The sequence below is a fragment of the Gorilla gorilla genome, chromosome 14 (assembly GCF_029281585.2).
Source record: "Gorilla gorilla gorilla isolate KB3781 chromosome 14, NHGRI_mGorGor1-v2.1_pri, whole genome shotgun sequence".
Classification (NCBI taxonomy): domain Eukaryota; kingdom Metazoa; phylum Chordata; class Mammalia; order Primates; family Hominidae; genus Gorilla; species Gorilla gorilla.
The window spans coordinates 23,473,884-23,497,235 of record NC_073238.2 but is presented as its reverse complement, the minus strand read 5'-3'; the positions used below and the strand labels follow the sequence as shown (position 1 = coordinate 23,497,235).

Here is a 23,352-nt window from a genome sequence, read left to right as displayed (position 1 = left end):
GCTATTTTTTTCTATTTTTAGTAGAGATATGGTTTTGCCATGTTCGCCAGGATTGTCTCCATCTCCTGACCTCATGATCCACCTGCCTTGGCCTCCCAAAGTGCTGAGATTACAGTCATTAGCCACCAAGTGGTCTAATTTTTGTAGTTTTAATAGAGATGGAGTTTCACCATGTTGGCTAGGGTGGTCTGGAACTCCTGACCTCAAGTGATCTGCCTGCCTCGGCCTCCCAAAATGCTGGGATTATAGGTGTGAGCCATCATGCCTGGCTGGTGTACTGTTTTAATAGAATGCAGAAACAATGCTAAGTGTGAATCTTAAATACTTAATATTGAGTAAAAGGTGCCAGATGCACCAGGATACAGACTTTTACTCCAATTATGTAAGAGAAAAACCAGGCAAAATCAGACTTTACTTTAGGCATATAAAAAATGTATAATAAGGCCAGCCATTGAGGTCAGGAGCTCTAAACCAGCCTGACCAACATGCAAAACCCCATCTCTACTACAAATACAAAAATTATCCAGGCATGGTGGCACATGGCCCATGCCTGTAATCCCAGCTACTTGGGAGTTTGAGTCATGAGAATCGCTTGAATCTGGGAGGCGGAGGTTGCAGTGAGTCAAGATCATGCCACTATACTCCAGCCTGGGTGACAGAGCAAGGCGCCGTCTCCAAAACAGAAATAAAATATATAAAATACATAATAAAATTATAAAGAGAACCAAGGAGAGGATGGCAGATATCCACAGGTAATGTGGATATCTGTTATATCTGTTACTAATAAGGGGAAGGAAGACTTTAGGATCAGTTAGGGGCATACAGAGGACTTCTCGGTGGTAATAGTGCTCTATTTCTTCACCTGGATAGGTATCACACAGACGTTTATTTAATAACTGATGTATCCATATCTTTGTTTGCATATTTTAAAATAAGAATGAAATAGAGGAAAGGAAGGTGAATGGAAAGAGATTTCTCCATTCATCAAAATTTTAAAGTCATGTTTTTCCTCAGGTTCTTCTCCAAGCTCAGTCTGAAATGATGAAAGCAGCCAAACATGGTGGCTCGCGCCTGTAATCTCAGCATTTTGGGAGGCTGAGGCGGATGGATCACCTGCGGTCAGGAGCTAAGACCAGCCTGGCCAACATGGTAAAAACTCCAATTTCAACATCACTCCCCCAGCAAGTCCCTAGTTAGATGTACGGAGCCCGGCTGTGTGCGTGGAGGACGGGCCCTCTCTCTCCTGTCCCATGGGGACTCCCCTCAGGGCTGTGTGTGGTGAATAAGGGCAGCAGATGCCTTGTGGCTTCTCTACAGCTTTGCTCTCAGAGACAGTAGGAGCAGGTTGTCTATGAAACATTCAGATGGATTTGCGAGTCCCTGAAGTCATAAAGCTTTCTTATGTTTAGCATCCACAGATAAACAGAAAGGTGTGCCAGTGAAACAGAACACAGCTGCAAATTCCAGCTCCAGAAACCACTCGGCTACGGTAATTCCCCACCCTGGCCCACCCTGTGCCCCGCTCCTCTCGCTGTGGCCCCCGCCTGCCCTGCGCAGTGCCCTGGTGCTTCCTTACCGCCTGCTTATCACTGTGTGTCTCCCCCACGCTCCTTGGCGGGGTCTCTCTCGTCCCTGCCGATGCCCAGCTCCCTCTTACCTGTGAAGGACTGGCTTTCTTTTCTTCTGAGGTGGGAGTGGTTGTGCCTTAAATGCTATTCTTGTTTGTAATCTTTATCGTTGCAATGGTTTTTCTGCAATGCATGTAAATTCTGTATCAATGCAATCTATTTCATAGAGCCTTCTACTCTCTAACTAATGCATGATGTATTGTCGTGTATTGAAATGAAAGTAGAACTTTGACTTTCCTTCTAATGCAGGGAGAGGAAAGAACACTAGGCAAGTCTAATTCTATTAAAATAAAAGGAGAAAATGGAAAAAATGCTAGGGATCCCCGGCTTTCAAAGAGAGAAGAATCTATTGCAAAGATTGGGAAAAAAAAATATCAGAAAATTAATTTGGATGAAGCAGAGGGTATGTGAACTTTTTAAAACTTCCACCTTTTTAGTAAATGCACAGTTAGTTTCCAGTATAGTCAGTAGATCTGCTTTGAGCTGTCAGCATCTGGGTGACTGCGGTCCCTCCCTGTGGCCTGGAAGACATGTTTCTCCCGGGGGCAGTCTGTGGGCTGTTGGGATCACTTCACTGAAACCCCAGTTTTGAGACTGAGTGCCAGGCCTCCTAGGGCGTCAGGGGCAGCCAATGTGAGCAGCACTGTCTGCCCTGAGATGCCAGAGGCCCCCGCAGGCTCTGCCTCCCTCTCACCCCAGCTCCTCCCTATAGCCCCGCCACTGGCTTGTGCCAGGGTCCCCAGCGTGACTGGAGGCACAGTTAGCATTAGAGAGTCCACCCCAGGCAGAGCTGGGCACCCAGGTGAGGGGAGGTGGAGCACACTGGCCTGGAAGGACTGTGGGCTTGCTGAGCTCTCTTGGCTACGGGGGTCAGTGAGGAAGGTCAGCCTGCACACCCCTGGCCTCCAGGAGAGACAACAGGCACACTGGAAGACTGAGATGGAGAGATGAGTCCTTTCTTGAAGCTCCTTTTTCTCCAGAAGTTTATAACAAGGAGAAGCATTGAAAACAGAGTCAAAACCAACAGCTGTCACCGTGACCTGAATTTTCATCCAGGGCGTACTTGCCAGTCCACCTGGCATGTCACGGCTTTGTCACAGCTGGCTGTGGAGTCTGACCTCATGGTAAAACTAAAACACACCTCCAGCCTTTGTTGGCCACCAAGCACAAGTAAATCACGCGCCCTCTTTGAGGCTTGTATGTTTCTGAGAACCAGTGAAGTCGGAGATTTGAGATTCCTTGTAGTTGTTAAAAACTCCGAGTGTAATTCCAACGCTACAGAAAGCCCAGTTTAGACGCCATCTACCTCGAATGGTGGCCTTGGGGCCTGCTACACTAGAAAACCCAGCCCAGGTAAGAAAAGGAGAGTTCTGGAGGAGCCAGCGAAGAAGCTGGAGGCGCCTGCAGGCCCCTGCAGTGGCTGGGCAGTGGGAGGCCCAGGGGCACCCGTCCTGGCCCCTCGGGGCTGTGGAGCTTCAGTGGGGAGAGGGAGAGCACGTGTTGCCCCCTCTGCCCTAGACCTGGGAGGACCACCCTCTGCCCAGAGGCAATGACCCCGAGAGGCAGGCGTGGATTTGAGGGTGCCCCTTCCCAGACCACCCGTCTCAGGTCCTTCCTCTACCTCCCCTCCTCGGGTTCATTCTGCTCCTGACTTTGAGGACTGCAGCTGCAGCTGGGACCCGGGGGGGGTGCCTCAGATGCTGACCAACCGGAGGAGGGGGCCAGTGCTCAGAGGGCCCCAAGTGTTAAATTGAAAGCCCAGGCCAGAGAGTCCCACAGTTTCCTACTCAGACGGCATCAGCGCGTAACCGTGTTGAGTCAAGCGTCTCGTTTGTTCAAGTCTGGACCTCACACAGTGTGGTTTTTAGGGAGTACACAGCTTTTTCAGACTCCTGAAGACAGAGTATGCTAGAAGCCCCAGGGCTGTCCCTTCCACTGTCTGTGGGAAGATAGTGTGGATGGAAAAGGGCTCTTGTTGACCCACAGCTGATAGGGCGTTAGGACAGCCCAGGATGAGAGCTTTCTAGAATGTTCTGCTGTGACAGTCATTAATGTGAAACTCTCTAAAACACGGTCACTCTGGGTTTTCTTCCAATAGTTTTTTGAGCTTATTTCCAAAGCTCAGAGCAACAGAGCAGATGACCAACATGGGCTGCTAAGGAAGGAAGACCTGGTGTTGCCAGAGTTCCTCCGTTTACCTCCTGGTTCCACAGAACTCACCCTCCCCACTTCAGCTGCTGTGGCCAAGGACTTTAGCAAGAGAAGCGCCACAGACAACGGCCGGGAGAGCGCCTCCCAGCCGGGCGAGCAGTGGGAGCCGGCCCCGGAGAGCAGCGACAGCCCGTCCACCAGCCCGGGCTCAGCCCCCAGCCCCCCTGGACCTCCTGGGACGACCCCCCCTGAGCAGAAGTCTCCCAGCGGGCCCTTCTGCACTCCCCAGTCCCCCGTCTCCCCCGCGCAGGAGGGCACCGCGCAGATCTGGAAGAGGCAGTCTCAGGAAGGGGAGGCCGGGGGCATCCAGACGGTGGAGGATAAGCACGTGGCCGAGCTGACCCTGATGGGGGAGGGGGATATCAGCAGCCCCAACAGCACCTTGCTGCCACCACCCTCCACCCCCCAGGACGTGCCAGGACCTTCCAGACCAGGTACCTCCAGGTTCTGATCCCTCCACCTTGGCCCTGTCAGCGTGGTCTGCTCAGCTTCCAGTCAAAAAGGACAGTGGGCCCCCGGCTGCCACTGTTTGCTGGTGGTCTCCGTGACCCCCTCCTCACCTGCTGGTTGGGGGCTTCCTTGGCCCTCTTGGAAAGGAGGGGCTCGTGTGGCCCCAGGCCGGTGTCTGTCACGATGGTCCCCCCGAGGCGCTCCGGGCAGGCATCCTGGTGTCCCGAGAGGCTCTTGCAGGAATGATACATGGCAGTGCCTGCAGCCAGGTCTGGGAACACCCTGGGTGAGGCCTGGGAGTTTCCGAAAATGGAGGCATTCCTTTCCAAATCTGGACAGTGATCGTTTTTAGTATTTCTGTCTCAAGACTGGAAAACAATGGCATTTGTCTTGAGTGAGGAAGTGAAGCCCGCTGTGTTCATAGCAGGAGAGGGCTCCCAGACACAGGCCCGTCCTCGGAAGAGCCTTGAGAGTGCAGCTCGGACCCACCGGTGGCCCCCGTAGCAGGTGGTGTGGGTGCTCGGGAGTGGAGGTGACGTCAGCAGCGCTCCCTGACCGCAGGTGTCACGGGCATTTCTCAAAGGAAGCAGGGGATTCAGTGAGTGTGAAGGTGAACAGGATGGCCTGGCAGCAGGGATGTTTCCGTGAGCCACAAATACCAGAAACTGAGGCGAGGCTCCCAGCAGCCGGTAGGGAAAGGTGTTTCCAGGGGTCCGAGGGCCGTGGCCTCCGTGGCCTGCGTGGCCATCCCCTGGAGAGAGGAGCCGCTCAGGGTGCGCATTATGGAGTGTGCTCAGGGGTGCATGGACACCTCTGCTGTGGTTGGCTGCTGGGGGCGATGGGAGCGCCTCTCTGTCCTGTGCCCTGGTCCAGGATGCTGACAGCAGTGAGAGGCCTGCCGTGGGGTTTGGTCTTGTCAGACCTGTAGCCTGGACCCCGCCGGGGGACCAGGGAGTGCACGTCTGTAGATCTGTACGTATCTGGGCCTTTGGAGGCCACGTGTGGCATGGGAGGGGCTACCTGGCCCCTTTCCCAGCCAGGACACGCCTGGATGAGAAAGCCTGAGGTGCCTGGCACGCCCACCGGTGCCACTCTGCAGCCTCCACCCCTGGCCTGAGTCCCCCTCCATCCGTCTTGGTGGACACCCGTGTGGCTCTCACCTGCGTTTTGAGTCTGTTCTTCCAGGAGTAATAAATTCTGGACATCATCACTGGACTGGCTTACAACTTTTCTTTCTCATTTGAAACTTTGTTTCCACTTTAGAAAATAATAAAAGTATTTTAATCTAGGGGAAATATCACACATTTTTAGGAGATTAAGTGGATTTACCATAATCTACTGGCTTTTAAAAATATACCATCCACTGAACAAAACTCTTGAGCACCTGGTGTGCTCCCAGCAGCACAGCCGTGCGGCAGGACAGCAGAAGAGCTGGTGGCCCGGTGGCGGGTGCTGAGATGAGCTGGCCTGCTGGCCTTTGGGCTGCAGTCCCGCACCCACACCCCGGCCCTGCGGCCCTGGGGCTGTGGCTGGCTCTGCGTACAGGTGTGGCGTGTGTCAGGCTGCCTGGGAGGGCCAGACAGACCCACGTTGGGGGTCAGTTCTCCTGCCTGCCAAGGGCCATTAGCACAGAGGTGGTTTACAGCGCAGGCCCAGCCGAGCGCCCCGGCTGATGTCCCTGACTTTGTGGCAGGAGGGTGGGTGGTACCGGCCTTGGGAGGAGCAGGTCCCCCTGCGCTCTGGTGGCTGCCCCGACTGCCACTGGCCAGAACTGGTTCCCTGCCCCGCGGGCTCCTCAGCCCCTGGGCAGGTGGGTACCCTGGATCCTTGGCTCTTGGGCTGTCTCCTAGGAGGAGACCCAGTGAGTGGGAGAAGGAGGTGGGAGTGGCTTTGGCCATAGGTCGTAGGTGTGTGTCCTCCACGTGCCTGTCCGTGGCAACACAGGACAACTGCTGAGGACCTGCCCAGTCTTCCTGTGATGTTGGCTCAAGCCTGCTGGGGGGCCTTGGGGCAGAAACTGCTCTGTGCAGCTTGCTTCTGGGACCCCCACTCTAATGGGATTCTCTGTATTGGAGAGTTCACCTGCCCATGGCGGCAAAGGAAACAGGCTGTGAATGCTGTGGTGGCCTGATGGAACCTCTTTCACATCTGTGGGCCGAGGCGAGCCTGGACTGAGTGCTGACCTGTCCATTGTCAGGGTTTAGGAGCTTGGCGGTCATCCCGGGTCACGCTCTCCGACGTTGACAGTTGCTGTGGGATGCTTCCTCACAATGTGGCAGCCACACTGGACCCAGCGTCCGGGGTGAGAAACACAACAGGAGGTGCAGCCAAGCCCACGGGCTCCCGCCCTCCCCATTGCCATGGTGGGCAGCATGCCGGCTATGCGTGGGGGCTGCCAGCAACAGCCCTGAGGTAGGGGGAGTCTCCACAGAGCTGTGCCACACCACCCTGCCCTTCCAGCCTCAGTGCAACGCACTGTGCCACCCTGTCCTTCTAGCCCCAGTGCCACATGCCACACCACCCCATCCTAGCCCCAGCACCACGTGCCATGCCACCCTGTTCTAGCCCCAGCACCACGGGCCATGCCACCCTGTTCTAGCCCCAGCGCCACGTGGTGCTCCATCACACCCTTCTAGCCTCAGTCTCATGCACCGCACCGCCCCATGCTTCTAGCCCCAGCGCCACACACCATGCGGCACTCCACCCCATCTGTCTAGCCCCAGCACCACGCACTGAGACCCGTCAGGTCCTGCAGGCTGGCCGGTGCCCCCATGCATGTCTGGTCCCCGGAGGCATGTGGGTGGGTCTCCTTTCCCTTTGGCCACTTGCTGCCAGGCCACCCAGTCTAATGGCCCTGAGCCTTAGCTGTCTGACACACACAACAGAGGCCACAAGCGGGAGAAGTGTCAGGCCCCTTGTGAGATTCCAGGGCACGCTGGCAGGGGTGTGCATGTGTCCACACAGTGCTGTGTGTATGAGGCCGTTCTCATGCTGCTATGAAGAAATACCCAAGACTAGGTAATTTATAAAGAAAAGAGGTGCAATTGACTCACAGTTCTGCATGGCTGGGGAAGCCTCAGGAAACTTACAGTCATGGCAGAAGGCACCTCTTCACAGGGCAGCAGGAGAGAGTATGAGAACCGGCAGAGGAAATGCCAGACGCTATAAAACCATCAGCTCTCCTGAGACTCACTATCATGAGAACAGCATGGGGGGAACTGCCCCCATGATCCAGTCACCTCCACCTGGTCCCACCCTTGATACCTGGGGATTATCACAATTCACGGTGAGGTTTGGGTGGGGACACGGAGCCAAACCATACCAGTGTGTCAGGCAGATATACCCATGTGCGTGCACGCCTGGTGTGTGTTCGTGTGGCATGTGTCGGTGTGCACCTGCCATGTGTCTGCATGGCACATGTTTTGTGCATATCTGTGTCTCGACACAGGGACCCTCCAAAATGCTCACCTTCTGTTCTCGTGGAGAGGGAGCAGCTGTCCCTCCAGCACTGCTGTGTCCCGCCTTTAGCAGTCATCTTCCGCCCCTGCACAGAAGCAGGCATCTGTGCTTTGTGTTTTCACAAAGGAGAGAGGCATTCAAAAGGTCGTGTGCACCCACACGTGAGTTTCCAGTGCACAGCGCTCCTTCCGTATGCGCCATCTTAAAACTTGTTCTTAGGTTGTGTTGGTGATAATTCCCAATTGCCTTCTTAACCAGATCTGCTTGGTTTCCAACAAAAAGCCCGGGAGCTGGGTGGTCTCACTGCTGCCCCGCTGGCTGCAAGGCGACAGTCAGGGGTCCTGGCTGGGGGCTGGAGGCCAGTGGCTCCTCCCAGCCCCTTTGGTAAGGCTGAGTACCCAGCCCCATGGCCTGACTGAGCTCCTGGTGCAGACGTCCCAAGAGGATGGACTCCAGCTGCTGGCAGGGAGATGCTAGGCACCACCACAGGAGGGGTCCCCGCATAGCTCTCCTGGGGCTGGGGTCCCCTGGGGCAGCTCACTGGGCAGGGGCAGGGGTCACTCAACCTGGAGGCCCCAGTGTCACAGCTGCCAGTATCCCCTAGGAACACATTTGGGCCCAGTGGCTGCCCTCAGGGCCCCCGGAGCTCAGCTACCTGCCAGGTGTGCGATGTTTGCCTGCCGGGGCTTCTGCAGCCTGGAAGTGAGGTCACGCCCCTCACCCTAGGGGTGAAAGTACCCCCCATGGCACGGCCATTGTGTTGTACCGGGTGAGGATGCAACCCCACCTGGCTCCTGCTCTGTCCAAGAGAGGCCTCCTCGGCAGCTCCTGTGCCCCGCCCTCCGCAGGAGCAGATGCAGCTTAGACCCCCTCACTCTGATGTGGATTGAGACCGCTGGTTTTCTTGGGGACACAGCCCCAGGAGCCTGCCACTGGTCTCAGGCCTGCAAAGCTGCTGAGGGCATCTGCTAGGTGCCTCTCCAAAGCCCCCTCTCCCCAGAGCCCCCTCTCCCCAGAGCCCCGTCTCCCCAGAGCCCTGTCTCCCCCCAGCATCTCCTGGCTCCTGCCCAGCTCCGTGGCTCCCCAGGGGATTCCTGAACTGACCAGCTGGCCTGGGCCCTCCTCCACAGCCCCCAGCCTGGTTGTGACACGTGGTCCTCCTGGATCCCACCAGAAGCCACCCTAGGTTGCTCCCCCTCCTCCCCTGAAGTGTCTGCCTTCCACCTGAAGTTCCAGCCAGGTCTTGCAGAGTGGAAGTCTCAGGCCTGCAAGTGACCGTGACCTGGCCTGCCCCCATGTTCCCTCCAGGACTGGCCACCTGTGCCCATCTCAGCCGGCACTGCTGGAGCTCCGGCCTGAAGCCCCTCCCTGGGGTCTGCCACATGCACTCCTGTGCCCTGAGTCACCCCCACTCCCCTATTCCCCACTCACCACACTGTGCACCCTGCTGGGCACTGTCCACTCCCTCGCCAATGCCCAGCAAATATTTGAGGAGCTCTATCCCAGGCCCAGCCCATCACACACAGTCATGATCCTGGCTGGGGACCCACACGGACAGGAGGACCTTGGGGGGTCACACTCTGGAACTAAGGTTCTGGGGGGGCTCTCGTTCCCATGGGGGCCCATCAGCAGGAGTGCACAGGCCTTAGCAGGAGCCCGTGGGGTGTGCTGTGGTGGGAAGGCTGGGAAGGGAAGGGGCCTTGGGAGCCACAGTGGATTGTAGGGTCCCTGCCTCTGGCTCCCCTCGCTCCCCCCTTCCTGCCGTGTTCTCAGTGTGAGCCGGCTCAGCCATGCCTGGGTGTCCTTGTGCCCTGCGAGCTTCCAAGGGGCGCTGGGGAGGCTTAACAGAGGAGGTGGCTGCGCCTGGCAGCACAGATGATCTGGAGCATGGAGGCAGAGGCTGAGCAAAGTGCCTGGGGGGCGGGGTCCCTCTGGGGGCAGGAAGGGCAGTGGGAGAGGTGCCAGGCCTGGGTCTCGAAGGAGAGCCTGGGAGGGTTCAGGCCATGCCCCTGCCCCGGCCAGGCCAGCGCAGCCCCTGCTTCTGCTGTGCCTGCCAGGGTTCCTGACTCAGCCTTGAGGACCAGGGTGGGGCGCGGTCCTGCCCGAGGCCTAGACCAGAGCAGCTGGCAGTGGCTGGCACAGAGACACTCATGGACAAGTGTCTGGGAGGCCTGGGGGCGACCGGCAGCCAGTGACGGGCCTGCGCATGTGGAAAGAGGGGCCTTTCTGCTGCATCTTGTGGGGCCTCCAGCAGGACCCCCTCCTGGGAAGGCTGGACAGCACAGTCGGAGCCGGCAGGACCAGCCAGCCGAGGGCAGGGAGCCGTGGGGCGCTGGGGAGAGGTTCACAGGTGGCCCAAGCGGCAGGGAACAAGATCCCAGTGTGGCCTCAGGTCTGGATGTTTGGAGATGTGGCACCAGGAGTGAGACCAGGAGGCCAGGCCCCTCTGGAAGTGGTGCAGGCTCTGCTGGGTCCTCTGTGTTGCCATCCCTGCCAGGGAAATGCTGGGCAGGAAGGTGCTCCCTGGGCAGGTCCTGGCATGTAGGTGGTGAGGCTGCGTGCTGCTCAGGGCTGGGCCAGGCGGCTGAGTCACAGGCCTGGGGATGGCTGCCCTGCACAGGAGGGCGAGGCTGGGTCCCGTAAGCAGGAAGGGCCTGGCTGTGGCCCCCTCCTTGTGATGTGGACATCCTTGGTCCATACAGAGCTGTCCTGTCTCCAGAAACAAGTGTTTCTCCATCCTGAGCATGCTGGCTTCCTGGGGCCCTCAGGGGCCTGTCCTCCCATCTGTCCACGTGGGGCTGGCGGGGTAGAGCCGGGCTTCTGGACATGTGTGGTGTTGCAGGCCCCTTCAGAGCCCTATGAACACTCCAGGCAAATGCCCAAATGCCCACGGTATTGACCGGTGAGGGGGGGCAAACCCCTGCCTCTCCCCACACCTGATCTCTCCCAGCCCTGCAGCCTGGCATCTGGAGCCATGTGGACCTGGTGACAAGAAGGAGATGGGCAGAACTGTCCCCTTGTCCCCTGGGGGCAGGGCTAGCTCCTAGCCCTGGCAGAACCTAGTAGGACACTTGTTGAATGAGCAGAGGCCTGACTGGGAGAAGTTTCTAGTCTCAGCTGCTCCACATGGACCCCTGCGCCTCCAGATGGCATCTCCACCGGGCCTGGCTGAGTAAGACACACAGGCCCCACACAGCTCCCACATGCTGGCTGGGCTGCTGCGTCGAGGCCAGGATGAGGGCCTCTGGGGCCACTGCTGGGACCTGTTCAAGAGAACGGGCTGGGCACGCTCAAGAGGGGAGCCCGCAGCCTGGACTTGTTCACAGATGCCTCATGGCATCTGTGATGCCATGGAGGCCGCTTGCGGAAGCTTGGACTGAGGGTGAGGAGGGGCACGCTGGGGTTGGGGACCTTGGTGGCCACGGAGCCGCTGGGGCAGCAAGGACCCTGCGGCCATTTCAGGGACCTCAGAAGTGTAGATCGAGGAGGGTCTTCACCTTCCCAGGACTTGGGTTCACCTGTGGAGGGCAGCAGTTGGTAGCAGGGACCCCCTGTCCCTGGTTCTCATCTGCCGGGGGCTGGCTCTTCCTGCAGCCTGTCTGCTGTGGGCCCAGGCCTGGGGCCCCTGCCACCCCATAGGCGCCTCAAGGCCTCCACCCTGGCATGGACATGACTGTCTCAGGGCCTCAGACCCAGGCTCACTGAGGAAGGGAGCTCCTGGACCCCTGCCTGGGAGACACGCTAGGCACGCAGGAACCTGCCCCCGAAGCCTGCTCCTCTGGGTTGGTAATGTCACCCCCACCGTACAGATGGGGGGGTGGGGTCACTGGGCGGGTCGGTAACGTCACCCCCACCGTACAGATGGGGGGGTGGGGTCACTGGGCGGGTCGGTAACGTCACCCCCACCGTACAGATGGGGGGTGGGGTCAATGGGCGGGGAAGGGCTGGGCTCTCCCAGCACGGGGGCTTCACTGCCCCTGCCCAGGCCCTGGGGTCCTGTCATGGAGCTCTGGGCGGCACGTGAACCCAGCCACTCTGCGTGCACCGTTCACTTTCCTTGGCCCCAGCCTTCGTTGGCCCCTGGGGACTCCACCCTGGCATAGACACAACTGTGTCCTCCAGGGGTCCACGTGGAGGTCACCAGATGTGGCAAGGCAGTGACGCCCTGGGTAGGGAGGCCTCCTGGGGGTGCTGGCAAGGAGATGGCCTGCCCATGTTGGGTCTAGAAGCTTCCAAGGCCGGTTCAGGCAGCTGGGATCTCCTGGGGCTGGAGTGGGCATTGGAGCCAGAAGTGGGGCCAGAGTCACTGACCAGCCAGAAAGAGGGGCCTCAGTAGGGAGGCCAGGGATGGAGGGGGAGGGGACACGACCGGCAGGCCCAGAGCAGGGTGTGTGCGGTGAAGACGGTGCTGAGGCAGCGAGCCAGGTGGGCGAGCAGGTGGCCAGCCTGGTAGGGTGGGATGGGGCAGCAGACGCAGGGCTCAGGGCCCGTTCCACCAGGCCAAGAGGGTCCAGCCTATCTGGAACTGAACCCTAGTGCTCAGCCCCCAGGGGGTGGCCCTTGAGGATGGGCCCTGGGCCTGGGGGGGGGCCCTGAGGATGCCCCCAGGAAGAATTAGGGGGGCAGTTGGGGTGGGGGCTCCGCCAGGGGCCCAGCTCTGTTCCCAAGCTGCAGTGGGGAAGCAGGGTGGTAGGGTTTCTGAGTGGGTTGGCTCCCCCACTTGGTGGCAGGTGTTATGTGGAGGGCTCTGGGAACACTGCACCTCCCCTGGGCGTACCTGCCCCAGCCTGGAGGCCCACAGCGGGAGGCCAGCTGCCTCTGGGATGTGTTTGGGGTATTTCAGGGACCCCTCCCATGCTGACTGTGCAGGGGCCTTCGGGGTAGGGGGTGGGTTCCGGGGCCCAGGGCCGGGCCAGGCAAGTGACAGCTTCTCTTCTCCTTGTGACAGGAAGTGGGACCCATGGCAGCCGAGGCCTCCCAGTCAACAGAATCATCGATGTGGATCTTGTAACTGGCTTGGCACCCGGGCGGGATGGTGGCATAGCGGGGGCACGGGCTGGCCCTGGGAGGTCGCAGGCCAGTGGTGGGCCTCCTACGTCAGACCTCCCTGGCTTGGGCCCCGTCCCGGGTGAGCCTGCTAAGCCCAAGACCAGCGCACACCACGCCACCTTCGTCTGAGCTGCCCTGGCCTGGCCAGCTCTCCTGTGGACATGTCGGGGTGGGGCAGCCCAGGTGGATTCTGTGGGCCTCAGAGGGGCCACCCTGGCCTCCACACCCTCAGGAGCCCAGCCAGGAGGGCAGGGGGTGACCTCGCTGGAGGCACTGGCCCCGGACATTCACCATGCTGGCCATGGGGCTCCCTGGCCCTGGCCCCCTGCTGCCCAATAAAGCATTTCTGAGGACCCAAGCGTCGGCCTGGTGCTGGGTGCTGGGGACACAGACTCCTCGTTCTCGGGGACTCCGAGCACATCCCCAGGAGGTCATGCAGGAAACAGAGGGGCCTGAGGAGGAGAAGTGCCCCAGGGTAAGGTCAAGGGGGCTTTGAGGAGAGGAAAGCTTGGCTCCTGGGGCCTGAGGGCCAGGACCAGATGGCAGAGACTGGCTCTCGCCGTCACGTGGGGACCCTGCCCCAGCCTTGTTTAGCAGGGTGGTCTGAGGGCCTTTCTGGGGAGGGACCATGTAAACTGCAACTGGACGGCAGAGGAAGTCTAGAAAGAGCCCTGGGCCCGTGCCAAGGCCCTGGGGCTAAGGAGGGTCTGAGTACAGAAGGGGAGCCAGGTGTGGCTGCAGGGGAGGCCGGGGCCTTGGGGGCTGGGTTGAGTCAGAAGAGGCAGGGCCATTCCCCAGGTTGCCTTGATGGAACCCCTGAAGCCGAGCACCCTCGGTACAGGGTGGTTGGTGAGCTCCTCAGAGCATCCTAGAGGCCCGAGAGCACAGCCAGTCCCCTGGGGCTGTTCTAGAAGCTTCCAGGGAGTGGATGCACCCCACTTAGTGGTGCTCTAGGAAGGGGGCTGGGGGAGGGGTCGGAATGGAAGATGAAGCCCAGTGCCAGCTGTGTGTACCACCCACCACGGTGCCCACTGTGGCCCCAGGGCCCACCACACCTCTGCATTCACTGTGCCCCCAGGACCCACCACAAGCCCGCATCCATCCTGCCCCCAGGGCCCACCATGACCTCCCCCCCACCCCCAACCCCCCATTCACCGTGCCCCCAGGGCCCACCACGCCTCCATGCCCACTGTGCCCCCTGGGGCCCACGGTGTCAAGCTGGGTGGTCAGTGGGTGTCCATTCTCTCTCCCTCTGCACAGACAGGCAAATGGGGGGCAGAGAGAGGGGGTTTAGGGGATACAGGGAGGCAGCTTCAGCCCTCGCTGGTCTCCAGGCCACAGTGGTTCACTCGCCCCTCCTCCCACCTCGGCAGCCCTGGGATGTCGCTGCTGACTCAGGAGGAACCCGAGGTGCCGTAGCGGCTGCTCCAATATTGCAGAAGAGGTTCCTCAGGCAGCTCTGCCCACAGCCCCAAGTCACGAATTCCATGACTCCAGCTCCATCCCAGGCCCCAGGGTACCTGGCCCAGGGTTGTGCTGCCGCAGACTTGGCCTGTACCATCCAGGTGGCGGTAGGGAGCTGGGGTTGGAAAGGCTTCTTGGAGTGGACTCCTGGGTCTGTCTGGGAAACGGGGAGGAAGGGACACTCTGAACATCTCCAGGGGCTGCTGGGGGGCTCTGGCCACCCCCAGAGTCAGAACAGGCAGGTGGGGCAGGATCTCAGGTCATCCTATACTACACTCAGCCATTGTGTGGCCCCTCTCCTCCCTGTGCCTGGCCTTTTGGCCAGCCCTGGGGCCACCGAGAGGAGGCAGCACCGAACCCTCCAGGAGCCCCCAGTGCTGCCGTCTGTGGGACAGGGACAATCCCATCCCCACTGCTACTGTCTGTGCTGTGCTGGGCACAGAGCTGGACACCTCCAAGGCTCAGCACCCATAGCGGCTCTCATCATGGACAATTCACAGGCAGATGGTGGCCAGCTCTGTGGCCTGCAGGGACTGGGAGCAGCACCAGACCATCTAGGCCCCAACCTATCTGCATTATCCTGGAAGACTTCCTGGAGAAGGCTTCTAAGCAGAGGCCCAAGGACCATGTCAGGTCTAGGACTAGGACCAGTGCAGGCTGAGGCCAGAGAGATAGCTGGGCTTCCAGGTAGGGTCAAAGTGAGGTGGGCAGCAGGTGTGGGGGCCAGGGGACTCGGGGACTTCCTCTCCAGCTGGGCCCGCCTGACGTGGGAGGCAGCCAGGGTTAATCATTTCCACGAAGCCTTGACCCCACCTGCCTTGGCCGCTCTGCTCCCGCCTCCCACTGCACCTCAGGCCAGCTCAGGAGCCATGGGGCGCTGGGCCTGGGTCCCCAGCCCCTGCCCCCCACTGGGGCTGGGCCCCTTCCTCCTCCTCCTCCTGCTGCTGCTGCTGCTGCCACGGGGGTTCCAGCCCCAGCCTGGCGGGGTGAGCACTGACCTTGTCACAGTGCGACCAGAGGTTCCCAGTGGCTATTTGGGGTCCTTGGGAGGAGGCCAGAGGGAGGGTCGCTGCAGAGCGTGGGGATTTGAGGGGGCGGGGGTCTGAGCAGGGGGCTCACGTTGAAAGCTGGCCCTCACAGGGCAGGTGGGTGCTGGACTGGCCTTGGAGGCTGGGGCCTGGGCTCACGGAGCCCCACCTGGGGGCTGTCATCCCTGTGCGGCCTGGCCTGGGCCCCTATGTGTCTGGGGGCTGCCCCCTCTCTCTGGACCTCTTTTGGGTCTGGATGCGTGAGGTTGGGGGAACCTCCCAGGGCCTCCTAGCTGCTCCCATCACCAAAAACTGACGTCAGGGTTTAAGCCTGGTGGGTAGCAGTGCCTGGGCCTGGGCAGTGACCCTGAGCAGGTGTTAACTAGGGGCCGAGGGCGGGGAAGGTGTCAGAGCCTGGCTGAGGCCTCAGGAATGTCGTGTGTCCTCCTGGAACCTGCTCCGAGATCTGGGGGCCCCAGTATGGAAACAGGCTCAGAGCTATGACCTCCTGCCCGGCAGGACCTGAGTGTGAGGGTCTGTCCCACACTGACACCCTTTCTGCTCCTCCTAGAACCGTACGGAGTCCCCAGAACCTAATGCCACAGCGACCCCTGCGATCCCCACTATCCTGGTGACCTCTGTGACCTCTGAGACCCCAGCAACAAGTGCTCCAGAGGCAGAGGGATCCCAAAGTGGGGGGCTCCCGCCCCGGCCCAGGGCAGTTCCTTGGAGCAGTAGCCCCCAGGCCCAAGGTGGGTCAGGTGGGCCTGGGAGGAGGTGTCATGCTTCACCTTAGGGCTGGGTGGGAGGAGCATGGCTGCGGCTGGAGGTCCTGAGGGGCTCGGGTGCCCCTCGAGGGAGCCCTGACCCTGCCACCCCCTCCCCACAGCACTCACCGAGGACGGGAGGCCCTGCAGGTTCCCCTTCCGCTACGGGGGCCGCATGCTGCACACCTGCACTTCGGAGGGCAGTGCACACAGGAAGTGGTGGGTCCGGGCAGCCGGGGCACCCGAGCTGGGGTCACCTGCCCCACGCTGCCTGCTTTTCTGGGAGCTGGGCACACAGTAGGTGCTCACCACGCAGCAGGCAGACCCAGTGAACCCAGAGACCCTCCAGGGTGGTGGGGTGGGGTGGGGGGCCTCTGCCTGGGACCCCCATGCACGCAGGTGTCACCCCCCAGGTGTGCCACAACTCACAACTAGGACCGGGACAGGGCCTGGGGCTACTGTGTGGAGGCCACCCCGCCTCCAGGGGGCGCAGGTGGGTGCTGGGTTGGGTAGCCTGGGGCGGGCAGGGGGCACTGGGCCAGGCCAGAAGTGCCAAGGGAAGGATGGAGCGGACCCGGGCAGGGGTCCTGGCTGGAGGGGAGCAGAAGAGGGGCTCTGGGATTAACCCCAGTGGGTGCCACTTAGGGCCAGAGCCTCTCCCAGGCGGGACCTGCGTCTCATGGTGGCTGCGCGGCCATCGCTGGGGCCAAGGCGCCGCCTGGTGGTGAGGCCGGGCCCTGCAGCCACACAGGCGTGCCCCAGGCAGGGGACAGGTGGGCAGGGTCTGTGGGGTGCGGTGCCAGCCGCCCTGCTCACACGGGTCCTGGGACACATGGGAGGGGGCTGCTGCCTGACAGTGTGGGTGTCAGGCTTCCAGGAAGCCACGTGCACAGCTGGGCCAGTGGCCCAGGTGTTGAGTGGGGGACGCTGGGAGGAAGGGGAGGTCTGTGCCCCTCCCAGGGACCTTGCACCCCGAGGGGCATAGAGAGGGCCCCTTTGCTTTCAGAGCCCCTCACTGGGGCCTGATGGAGGCCTTAGCAAGCAGAGGATGTCACAGAGGGACCCTGAGCCTCCCATTCCACCCCTCACGTCCCCTCCCGCATGTCCCCAGCTGCCCTGGATCCCTGTGCCTCCGGCCCCTGCCTCAATGGAGGCTCCTGCTCCAATACCCAGGACCCCCAGTCCTATCACTGCAGCTGCCCCCGGGCCTTCACCGGCAAGGACTGCGGCACAGGTGAGCTGGGCCTCGGAGGTCCGCGGGGGTCCAGGGGCCGGAGCAAGTCCCCGGAGGATGGGAGAACAGGTGGCTCCCGAGCGCAGGGCAGGGGCCCTGCATGGGGACAGCAGGTGGCAGGGTGTGAGGGCTTACCGTGCACCCCTCAGAGAAATGCTTTGATGAGACCCGCTACGAGTACCTGGAGGCGGGCGACCGCTGGGCCCGCGTGCGCCAGGGCCACGTGGAACAGTGCCAGTGCTTGGGGGGCCGGGCCTGGTGCGGAGGCACCCGACGTACAGGTGTGCCATGGGGTGTGAGCCGTGCCGCTGACCCCCGACGGGTGTCCCTGTCCCCACCCGAGTGGGAGGAATGGCCTGAGGTCACCCAGAAACAAGGGACAAGGGGTGGACCCCGACTCCGCTGTCGTGGGGCACTGCGCGGCCCCTGGGCCAGCTCCTCGGCCCTGCCCCCAGCTTGTCTGAGCAGCCCTTGCCTGAACGGGGGCACCTGCCACCTGATCGTGGCCACCGGGACCACCGTGTGTGCCTGCCCACCAGGCTTCGCTGGACGGCTCTGCAACATCGGTGAGTGGGTCAGCCCCCCGGGGTGCCCTGGGGCAGTGCCGGGTGGACCCACTGTGGGCCGCCTTCACTGCCCCTCTGCCCGCAGAGCCTGATGAGCGCTGCTTCTTGGGGAACGGCACTGGGTACCATGGCGTGGCCAGCACCTCAGCCTCGGGCCTCAGCTGCCTGGCCTGGAACTCCAATCTGTTCTACCAGGAGCTGCACGTGGACTCAGTGGGCACCGCGGCCCTGCTGGGCCTGGGCCCCCATGCCTACTGCCGGTCAGCACCACGCCACTCCAGGCCGCCGCACGCGGGACAGGCAGGATTTGTCCTGGGGAGAGGCCCCCCAGCTCCCTAGGACCTAGGCAGGGCCAGCTCCGTCCAGACAGGCCTCGGAACCTCTGCCTGGGAGGCTGCCCGAGGGAGGGCCACTCTCTTCCCACTGCTCCAGGTGTGGGGAGCCACCCTGCTGGGGGTTCCGATGCCCCCACCCCATGCCCTCTTTGAGGGGCAGTGTGACTCCCTGCCAGCCCGCGCTTATGCACCGCAGGAATCCGGACAATGACGAGAGGCCCTGGTGCTACGTGGTGAAGGACAGCGCGCTCTCCTGGGAGTACTGCCGCCTGGAGGCCTGCGGTGCGCGGCTGGCAGGGGGTGCTGCCTTGGGCCCCACCGAGGTCACAGCAGTTTTCCCTGTGATCCTCCTAGCCCCTCCCCACACCTGGCTACTGCATCTCTGACAAATGGGGAAACTGGAGCTCACGGGATCAGGCTGGTCCAAGGTCACGCAGTGGGTCGGTACTGGGGTCACAGTGGGGAAGCAGCCCACTGCAGGGGGCTGGTCACCAGGCGACGGCCTTGGGGTGGCACCTGCCCAGCCTGGACCATGCCCAGGATGGCCCCAGAAGGCTTTCAGGGAGGTGCAGGGAGGACAGCGTGCAGGCTCCCCACAGGCACCCCTGGCATCAGACCCTGGGCGGGCAGGCCCCCCGGAGGCCACCTGTTTCCTGCCCTGGGGAGAGGCCCCCCTGCTCCCTAGGACCCCGGCGGGGCCAGCCTGGGGCTCTCATGTGGGGGTCTCTGACTATGCTGGGGCTGGCTGTGGGGTTCCAGGCTGCTGAGGGGGCCACAAAGGCCTCCGTGTGTCCAGCCCCTCTGGCCCTCACAGAGCCTCGGGATTGGGCATCAAACCCCATTCTACAGATTTGGAAACTGAGGGCAGAGATGGGCGGGCGCCAGGGCCTGAGCAGCGTGGACAGGGGGTCCGGCCATGGCCCTCTGCAGCGCCTCCTGCCGGGTAGGGCCCGTGTGTGGAAGGGGGCTGGACCTGCGAACCCCAGGGGTGTGACCCAGTGACCTTTGCTCCCAGAATCCCTCACCAGAGTCCAACTGTCACCGGATCTCCTGGCGACCCTGTCTGAGCCAGCCTCCCCGGGGTGCCAGGCCTGCGGCAGGAGGCACAAGAAGAGGACGTTCCTGCGGCCACGTATCATCGGCGGCTCCTCCTTGCTGCCCGGCTCGCACCCCTTGCTGGCCGCCATCTACATCGGGGACAGCTTCTGCGCCGGGAGCCTGGTCCACACCTGCTGGGTGGTGTCGGCCGCCCACTGCTTCTCCCACAGGTGCACCTCCTCTGGGCCCCAGTCACCTGCCCTGAGGCCCCGCACACCATCCAGCGTCACTATGCACCTGTCCCCACCCGCTTGCGGACCGCATCCCGGTGCCTCTGCTGACCCCTTCCCGGGGTCCCCGGTAACCCTCTCTGACCCCTCTGGGTCTTGGGGCTCAGTCCTGAGCTGGGCATGCATGGACACTCCAGAAACCTTGTCCCTATTGAGGGAGGCCAGGGGTCAGTGGCGTTTCCACAGAGGACCCAGCGCCTGCGGAGGGTGCAGTGGGCCAGGTCCTGTCCTCCCCGCAGGCCCCGCCCCTCCCAGAGTCCTGGCTCTCAGTAGGGAGCCAGGGAGCACAGTGACAATGCGTCAGAGCCCTAGGAGCCCAAGCACAGCCAGGGAAACTGAGGCCCAGCCCACTCAGCCGGCTCCCCTCAGTGGGGGCGCACAGCCACCCAGGCCCACACTCTGGGAGGCGGGCCTCAAGTGGGGAGACCCTGAGACGGAGCAGCCTGGGCCAGACGCCCTTCCACCTTCGATGGGCACCCCAGTAATTAGGGGCAGGGGTCCGGCCAGCCGAGGGTCTGGCGGCCTTTCGAGGACCACAGCTCCCAGGGTGGGGTCTTGCGTGGCCCTGCAGAACCTGCAGCCGGCAGCTCCTGGGCCTACAAATGTGGAGAAATGGGGTTCCCCACATGGAGCCCAGGGCAGGAGGCCGAGGCAGGGTGGAGCGACCTCCACACAGCAGATGGGAGCCAGGCTCAGGGGCCCGGGCTCTGTGCCCAGCAGGAGTGAGGGCTGCATCTGGGGACCCCACAATGTGGATGGAAGCTGGGGCAGGGCCTGAGCAGGCCAGGTCTCCACCCACTCGGGTCGGCCTTGCAGCAGATCCTGCCTGGGCTTGGCCTGAGACTCCCCCCAGGGCTTGTGACCAGTGTTGTCAGGAGGGATGGCACCACACTTCAGCTCCCATGCCTGGATCTGGGGGTGACTGACAATAGCCCCTGCTTGGTGGTCCCTGTCTCCCCAGTATCAACAGCCCACACCCGGGCACCTGCTCAGACCCCTCCCCGGGACCAGGGTCCCACACCGTTGGCCTCCGTGGGCCCGACAGGGGGTGGGGAGAGGTGAGCCCGGTGGCCGGGGGAGGGCTGGTCCATGCAGCCTCCAGCCTCCTTTGCACAGCCGCCCCAGGGACAGCGTCTCCGTGGTGCTGGGCCAGCACTTCTTCAACCGCACGACGGACGTGGCACAGACCTTCGGCATCGAGAAGTACATCCCGTACACCCTGTACTCGGTGTTCAACCCCAGCGACCACGACCTTGGTGAGCTCCGGCATGTCGTGGCCGCACTCTGGGCAGGTGGGCCCTGTGCTCCCCAGGCCAGGCCCAGACAGGGGCAGGAGCTGGGCAGACATGTGGTGCGGGGGAAGCTGGGGGCAGGGCAGGGAGGACAGGGCACCGCTCCCTTCTGGATCTCCCAGGCTGCCCCGTGGAACCCACTGGCTACCCTCCCTCCATCACGGGCCCCGACAGCCTCCTGTTCAGCCCGCACACCACAGGCTGACCCTGGCCGCTCTTCTGATCAGTCCTGATCCGGCTGAAGAAGAAAGGGGACCGCTGTGCCACACGCTCACAGTTCGTGCAGCCCATCTGCCTGCCCGAGCCTGGCAGCACCTTCCCTGCAGGACACAAGTGCCAGATTGCGGGCTGGGGCCACTTGGATGAGAGTGAGTTGGGAGAGGGGCGCCCAGCGCCCCGCCAGGGTGGACAGTGGCCAGCCACGGTGTGCGTGTCATGCTGAGGGCATCATGTCCCACAGACGTGAGCGGCTACTCCAGCTCCCTGCGGGAGGCCCTGGTCCCGCTGGTCGCCGACCACAAGTGCAGCAGCCCTGAGGTCTACGGCGCCGACATCAGCCCCAACATGCTCTGTGCCGGCTACTTCGACTGCAAGTCCAACGCCTGCCAGGTGAGCTGGTGCCCGCCCCACCAGGACCCGACTGGTGGGGGCTCAGCTGGTCCTGAGTCTCCGAGATGCTTGCCCCTGGGGAGCCCAGAGCCTGGTGGCACCCCAACCTGGCAGGGCCAGCCAGGGAACCCTGGGCAGGGAGCACACTTACTGTCGGTGGCCAGCACCCCAGGGCCACCCAGAGCCCTGCCGGAAGGGCATCCTCCTCACACAGAAGGGGAGACCCAGGCTCTGAGAGGGGCCTGGGTTCCCACAGAGCCCGGACAGTTCCTGGCTGTCCAGCCCAAGGCAGTGCTTTCCGTGTGACACTAGGCACCAAAGGCCCCTTTGCCCTGAGTTCTCTCAAGCCAGCTCTTCAACCTTCAATAAGTTCTTCAACCTTCAATAAGCCCAACAGCCCAACCACTTCCTGGGCTCTGCAGGCCTGTGTGCTCAGGCGGCACGGCAACCCTGGCATGTGACAGCTTTTATGCCCCATTTTATAGATGGGGAGACTGAGCCCCAGGCAGTCAATTCACTCTTCCAAGGCCACAAAGCCCAGGAGTGGTAGAGTGGGTAGGGCTTGTCACTGGACCTCGATAGGGGAAGTCAGGATGGTTTCCTGGAAGACGGAGTGTTTGCACTGGTCCTGAGTGATGCGTAGGAGTTTTCCAGGGAGTGAAGAAGTCATTTCAGGAGATGCTGGGACACACGGTGGCTGTGTGGTCCACACAGGGTTCATGCTGGTGGGAAGAGGGGGACCGTGGCTTCAGGAAGGGGAATAACGTGGTTGGATGCCCTGGCCCAGCCAGTGCTGCCCCCAGGGAATGAGACATCTTTTCATGAGGTTCAGGAGAGTGGATCAGCTCCCTTGCTCAGAAATGCCTTTGTCCTCTGTCCCCAAGCTGCCACTTGGGGGAGAGGGGGGTCCCTGAACCAGGCCCCTGGGAGGGTGGCTCTGACTGGTGTCTCTGCCCAGGGGGACTCAGGGGGGCCCCTGGCCTGCGAGAAGAACGGCGTGGCTTACCTCTACGGCATCATCAGCTGGGGTGACGGCTGCGGGCGGCTCCACAAGCCGGGGGTCTACACCCGCGTGGCCAACTATGTGGACTGGATCAATGACCGGATACGGCCTCCCAGGTGGCTTGTGGCTCCCTCCTGACCCTCCAGCGGGACACCCTGGTTCCCACCATTCCCTGCCTTGCTGACAATAAAGATATTTCCAAGAACCCGGCCCACGCTGCCTGGCCCCTGCCTGCGGCCCCGCCTTCCCCTCCAGGCCATGACTGGGGCCCAGGTCTATGCGCAGCAGGCCTTAGGCTGCCGTTCTGGAGCCCACACAGTCCTCAGTGGAGACGGAGCCTGTGGCCCCACGGCCCAGAGAGTTGTCAGGGGATGAGGTCTGGGCCTCTCCAGGCCCTAGCAGAGTCCAGCCCCCTCCCAGGCCAGCCCCAGGCCGGGGCTCAGCACCTGGGTTGTCCCAGGGCAGGAAGTGGAAACCAAGTCCAGGCCCCCAGGCGTGGAGGGGTCCGATCCGCGTGGTGCATGGAGTACTGAACCCGAAGAAGAAAGAGCGGCCCCACAGGAACACCCGTAGGCCGTCGTTGGCCTTCCAGATGGCAGCCCACCTGCCTGAGCCTGGGCTGCACTTCCCCGGAGGGAGGAGGCCACAGGCTGCCTCTGTGGGGGCTGAGGGAGGGAGGGGCCCACGTGCTAGATGGGGCCCAGTTAGAGGGTCACTGCTGGGCTGGCAGAGGCTGTACCCTCCCTCCAGCCAGGGAGGACAGGAGACGGGGAGGTGGGGCCAGAGGGCGGAGAGGGCGGGAGTGTGGCTGGTGTGGGGCAGGCCTCCTCCCTGCTTCGAGGCACCCAGGACCTTCTCTCCTGCGCCCCACCTCCTTCCTGGCGTCCTGGTCTCGGGGAGGCAGTGGTTTGCAGTTACAGCTGTTCCCT

General features: G+C 62.1%; 2 protein-coding genes across 2 annotated transcripts; both read left to right on the top strand.

Annotated features, from left to right (window-relative positions):
* The first annotated feature begins 2,939 nt into the window (after nt 1-2,939).
* Nucleotides 2,940-13,150, top strand: LOC134757060 (regulator of G-protein signaling 12-like). Its single transcript, XM_063697654.1, has 3 exons — nt 2,940-2,981; nt 3,727-4,273; nt 12,697-13,150. Exons 1-3 carry the CDS (start codon nt 2,940-2,942, stop codon nt 12,924-12,926), a joined length of 819 nt encoding a protein of 272 aa, XP_063553724.1. The 3' UTR covers nt 12,927-13,150.
* Nucleotides 13,151-17,157: 4,007 nt separating this feature from the next.
* Nucleotides 17,158-22,627, top strand: LOC134757059 (hepatocyte growth factor activator-like). The gene is made up of 10 exons (XM_063697653.1): nt 17,158-17,290; nt 17,440-17,571; nt 17,746-17,856; nt 17,942-18,116; nt 18,388-18,473; nt 19,207-19,459; nt 20,636-20,775; nt 21,039-21,179; nt 21,272-21,420; nt 22,379-22,627. The coding sequence occupies exons 1-10, from the start codon at nt 17,158-17,160 to the stop codon at nt 22,559-22,561; spliced, it is 1,503 nt and encodes a 500-aa protein (XP_063553723.1). The 3' UTR covers nt 22,562-22,627.
* Nucleotides 22,628-23,352: the final 725 nt, after the last annotated feature.

What these genes read in the sequence shown, in the direction of transcription:
- LOC134757060 (XM_063697654.1), top strand. Translation starts at nt 2,940, where the DNA reads ATGGTGGCCTTGGGGCCTGCTACACTAGAAAACCCAGCCCAG. An exon ending in CACTAGAAAACCCAGCCCAG is followed by an intron (nt 2,982 to 3,726) that starts GTAAGAAAAGGA and finishes TTCTTCCAATAG; the next exon opens with TTTTTTGAGCTTATTTCCAA. An exon ending in GCCAGGACCTTCCAGACCAG is followed by an intron (nt 4,274 to 12,696) that starts GTACCTCCAGGT and finishes TCCTTGTGACAG; the next exon opens with GAAGTGGGACCCATGGCAGC.
- LOC134757059 (XM_063697653.1), top strand. Translation starts at nt 17,158, where the DNA reads ATGTCCCCAGCTGCCCTGGATCCCTGTGCCTCCGGCCCCTGCCTCAAT. An exon ending in CGGAGGCACCCGACGTACAG is followed by an intron (nt 17,572 to 17,745) that starts GTGTGCCATGGG and finishes CCCTGCCCCCAG; the next exon opens with CTTGTCTGAGCAGCCCTTGC. An exon ending in GCCCACTGCTTCTCCCACAG is followed by an intron (nt 19,460 to 20,635) that starts GTGCACCTCCTC and finishes TCCTTTGCACAG; the next exon opens with CCGCCCCAGGGACAGCGTCT.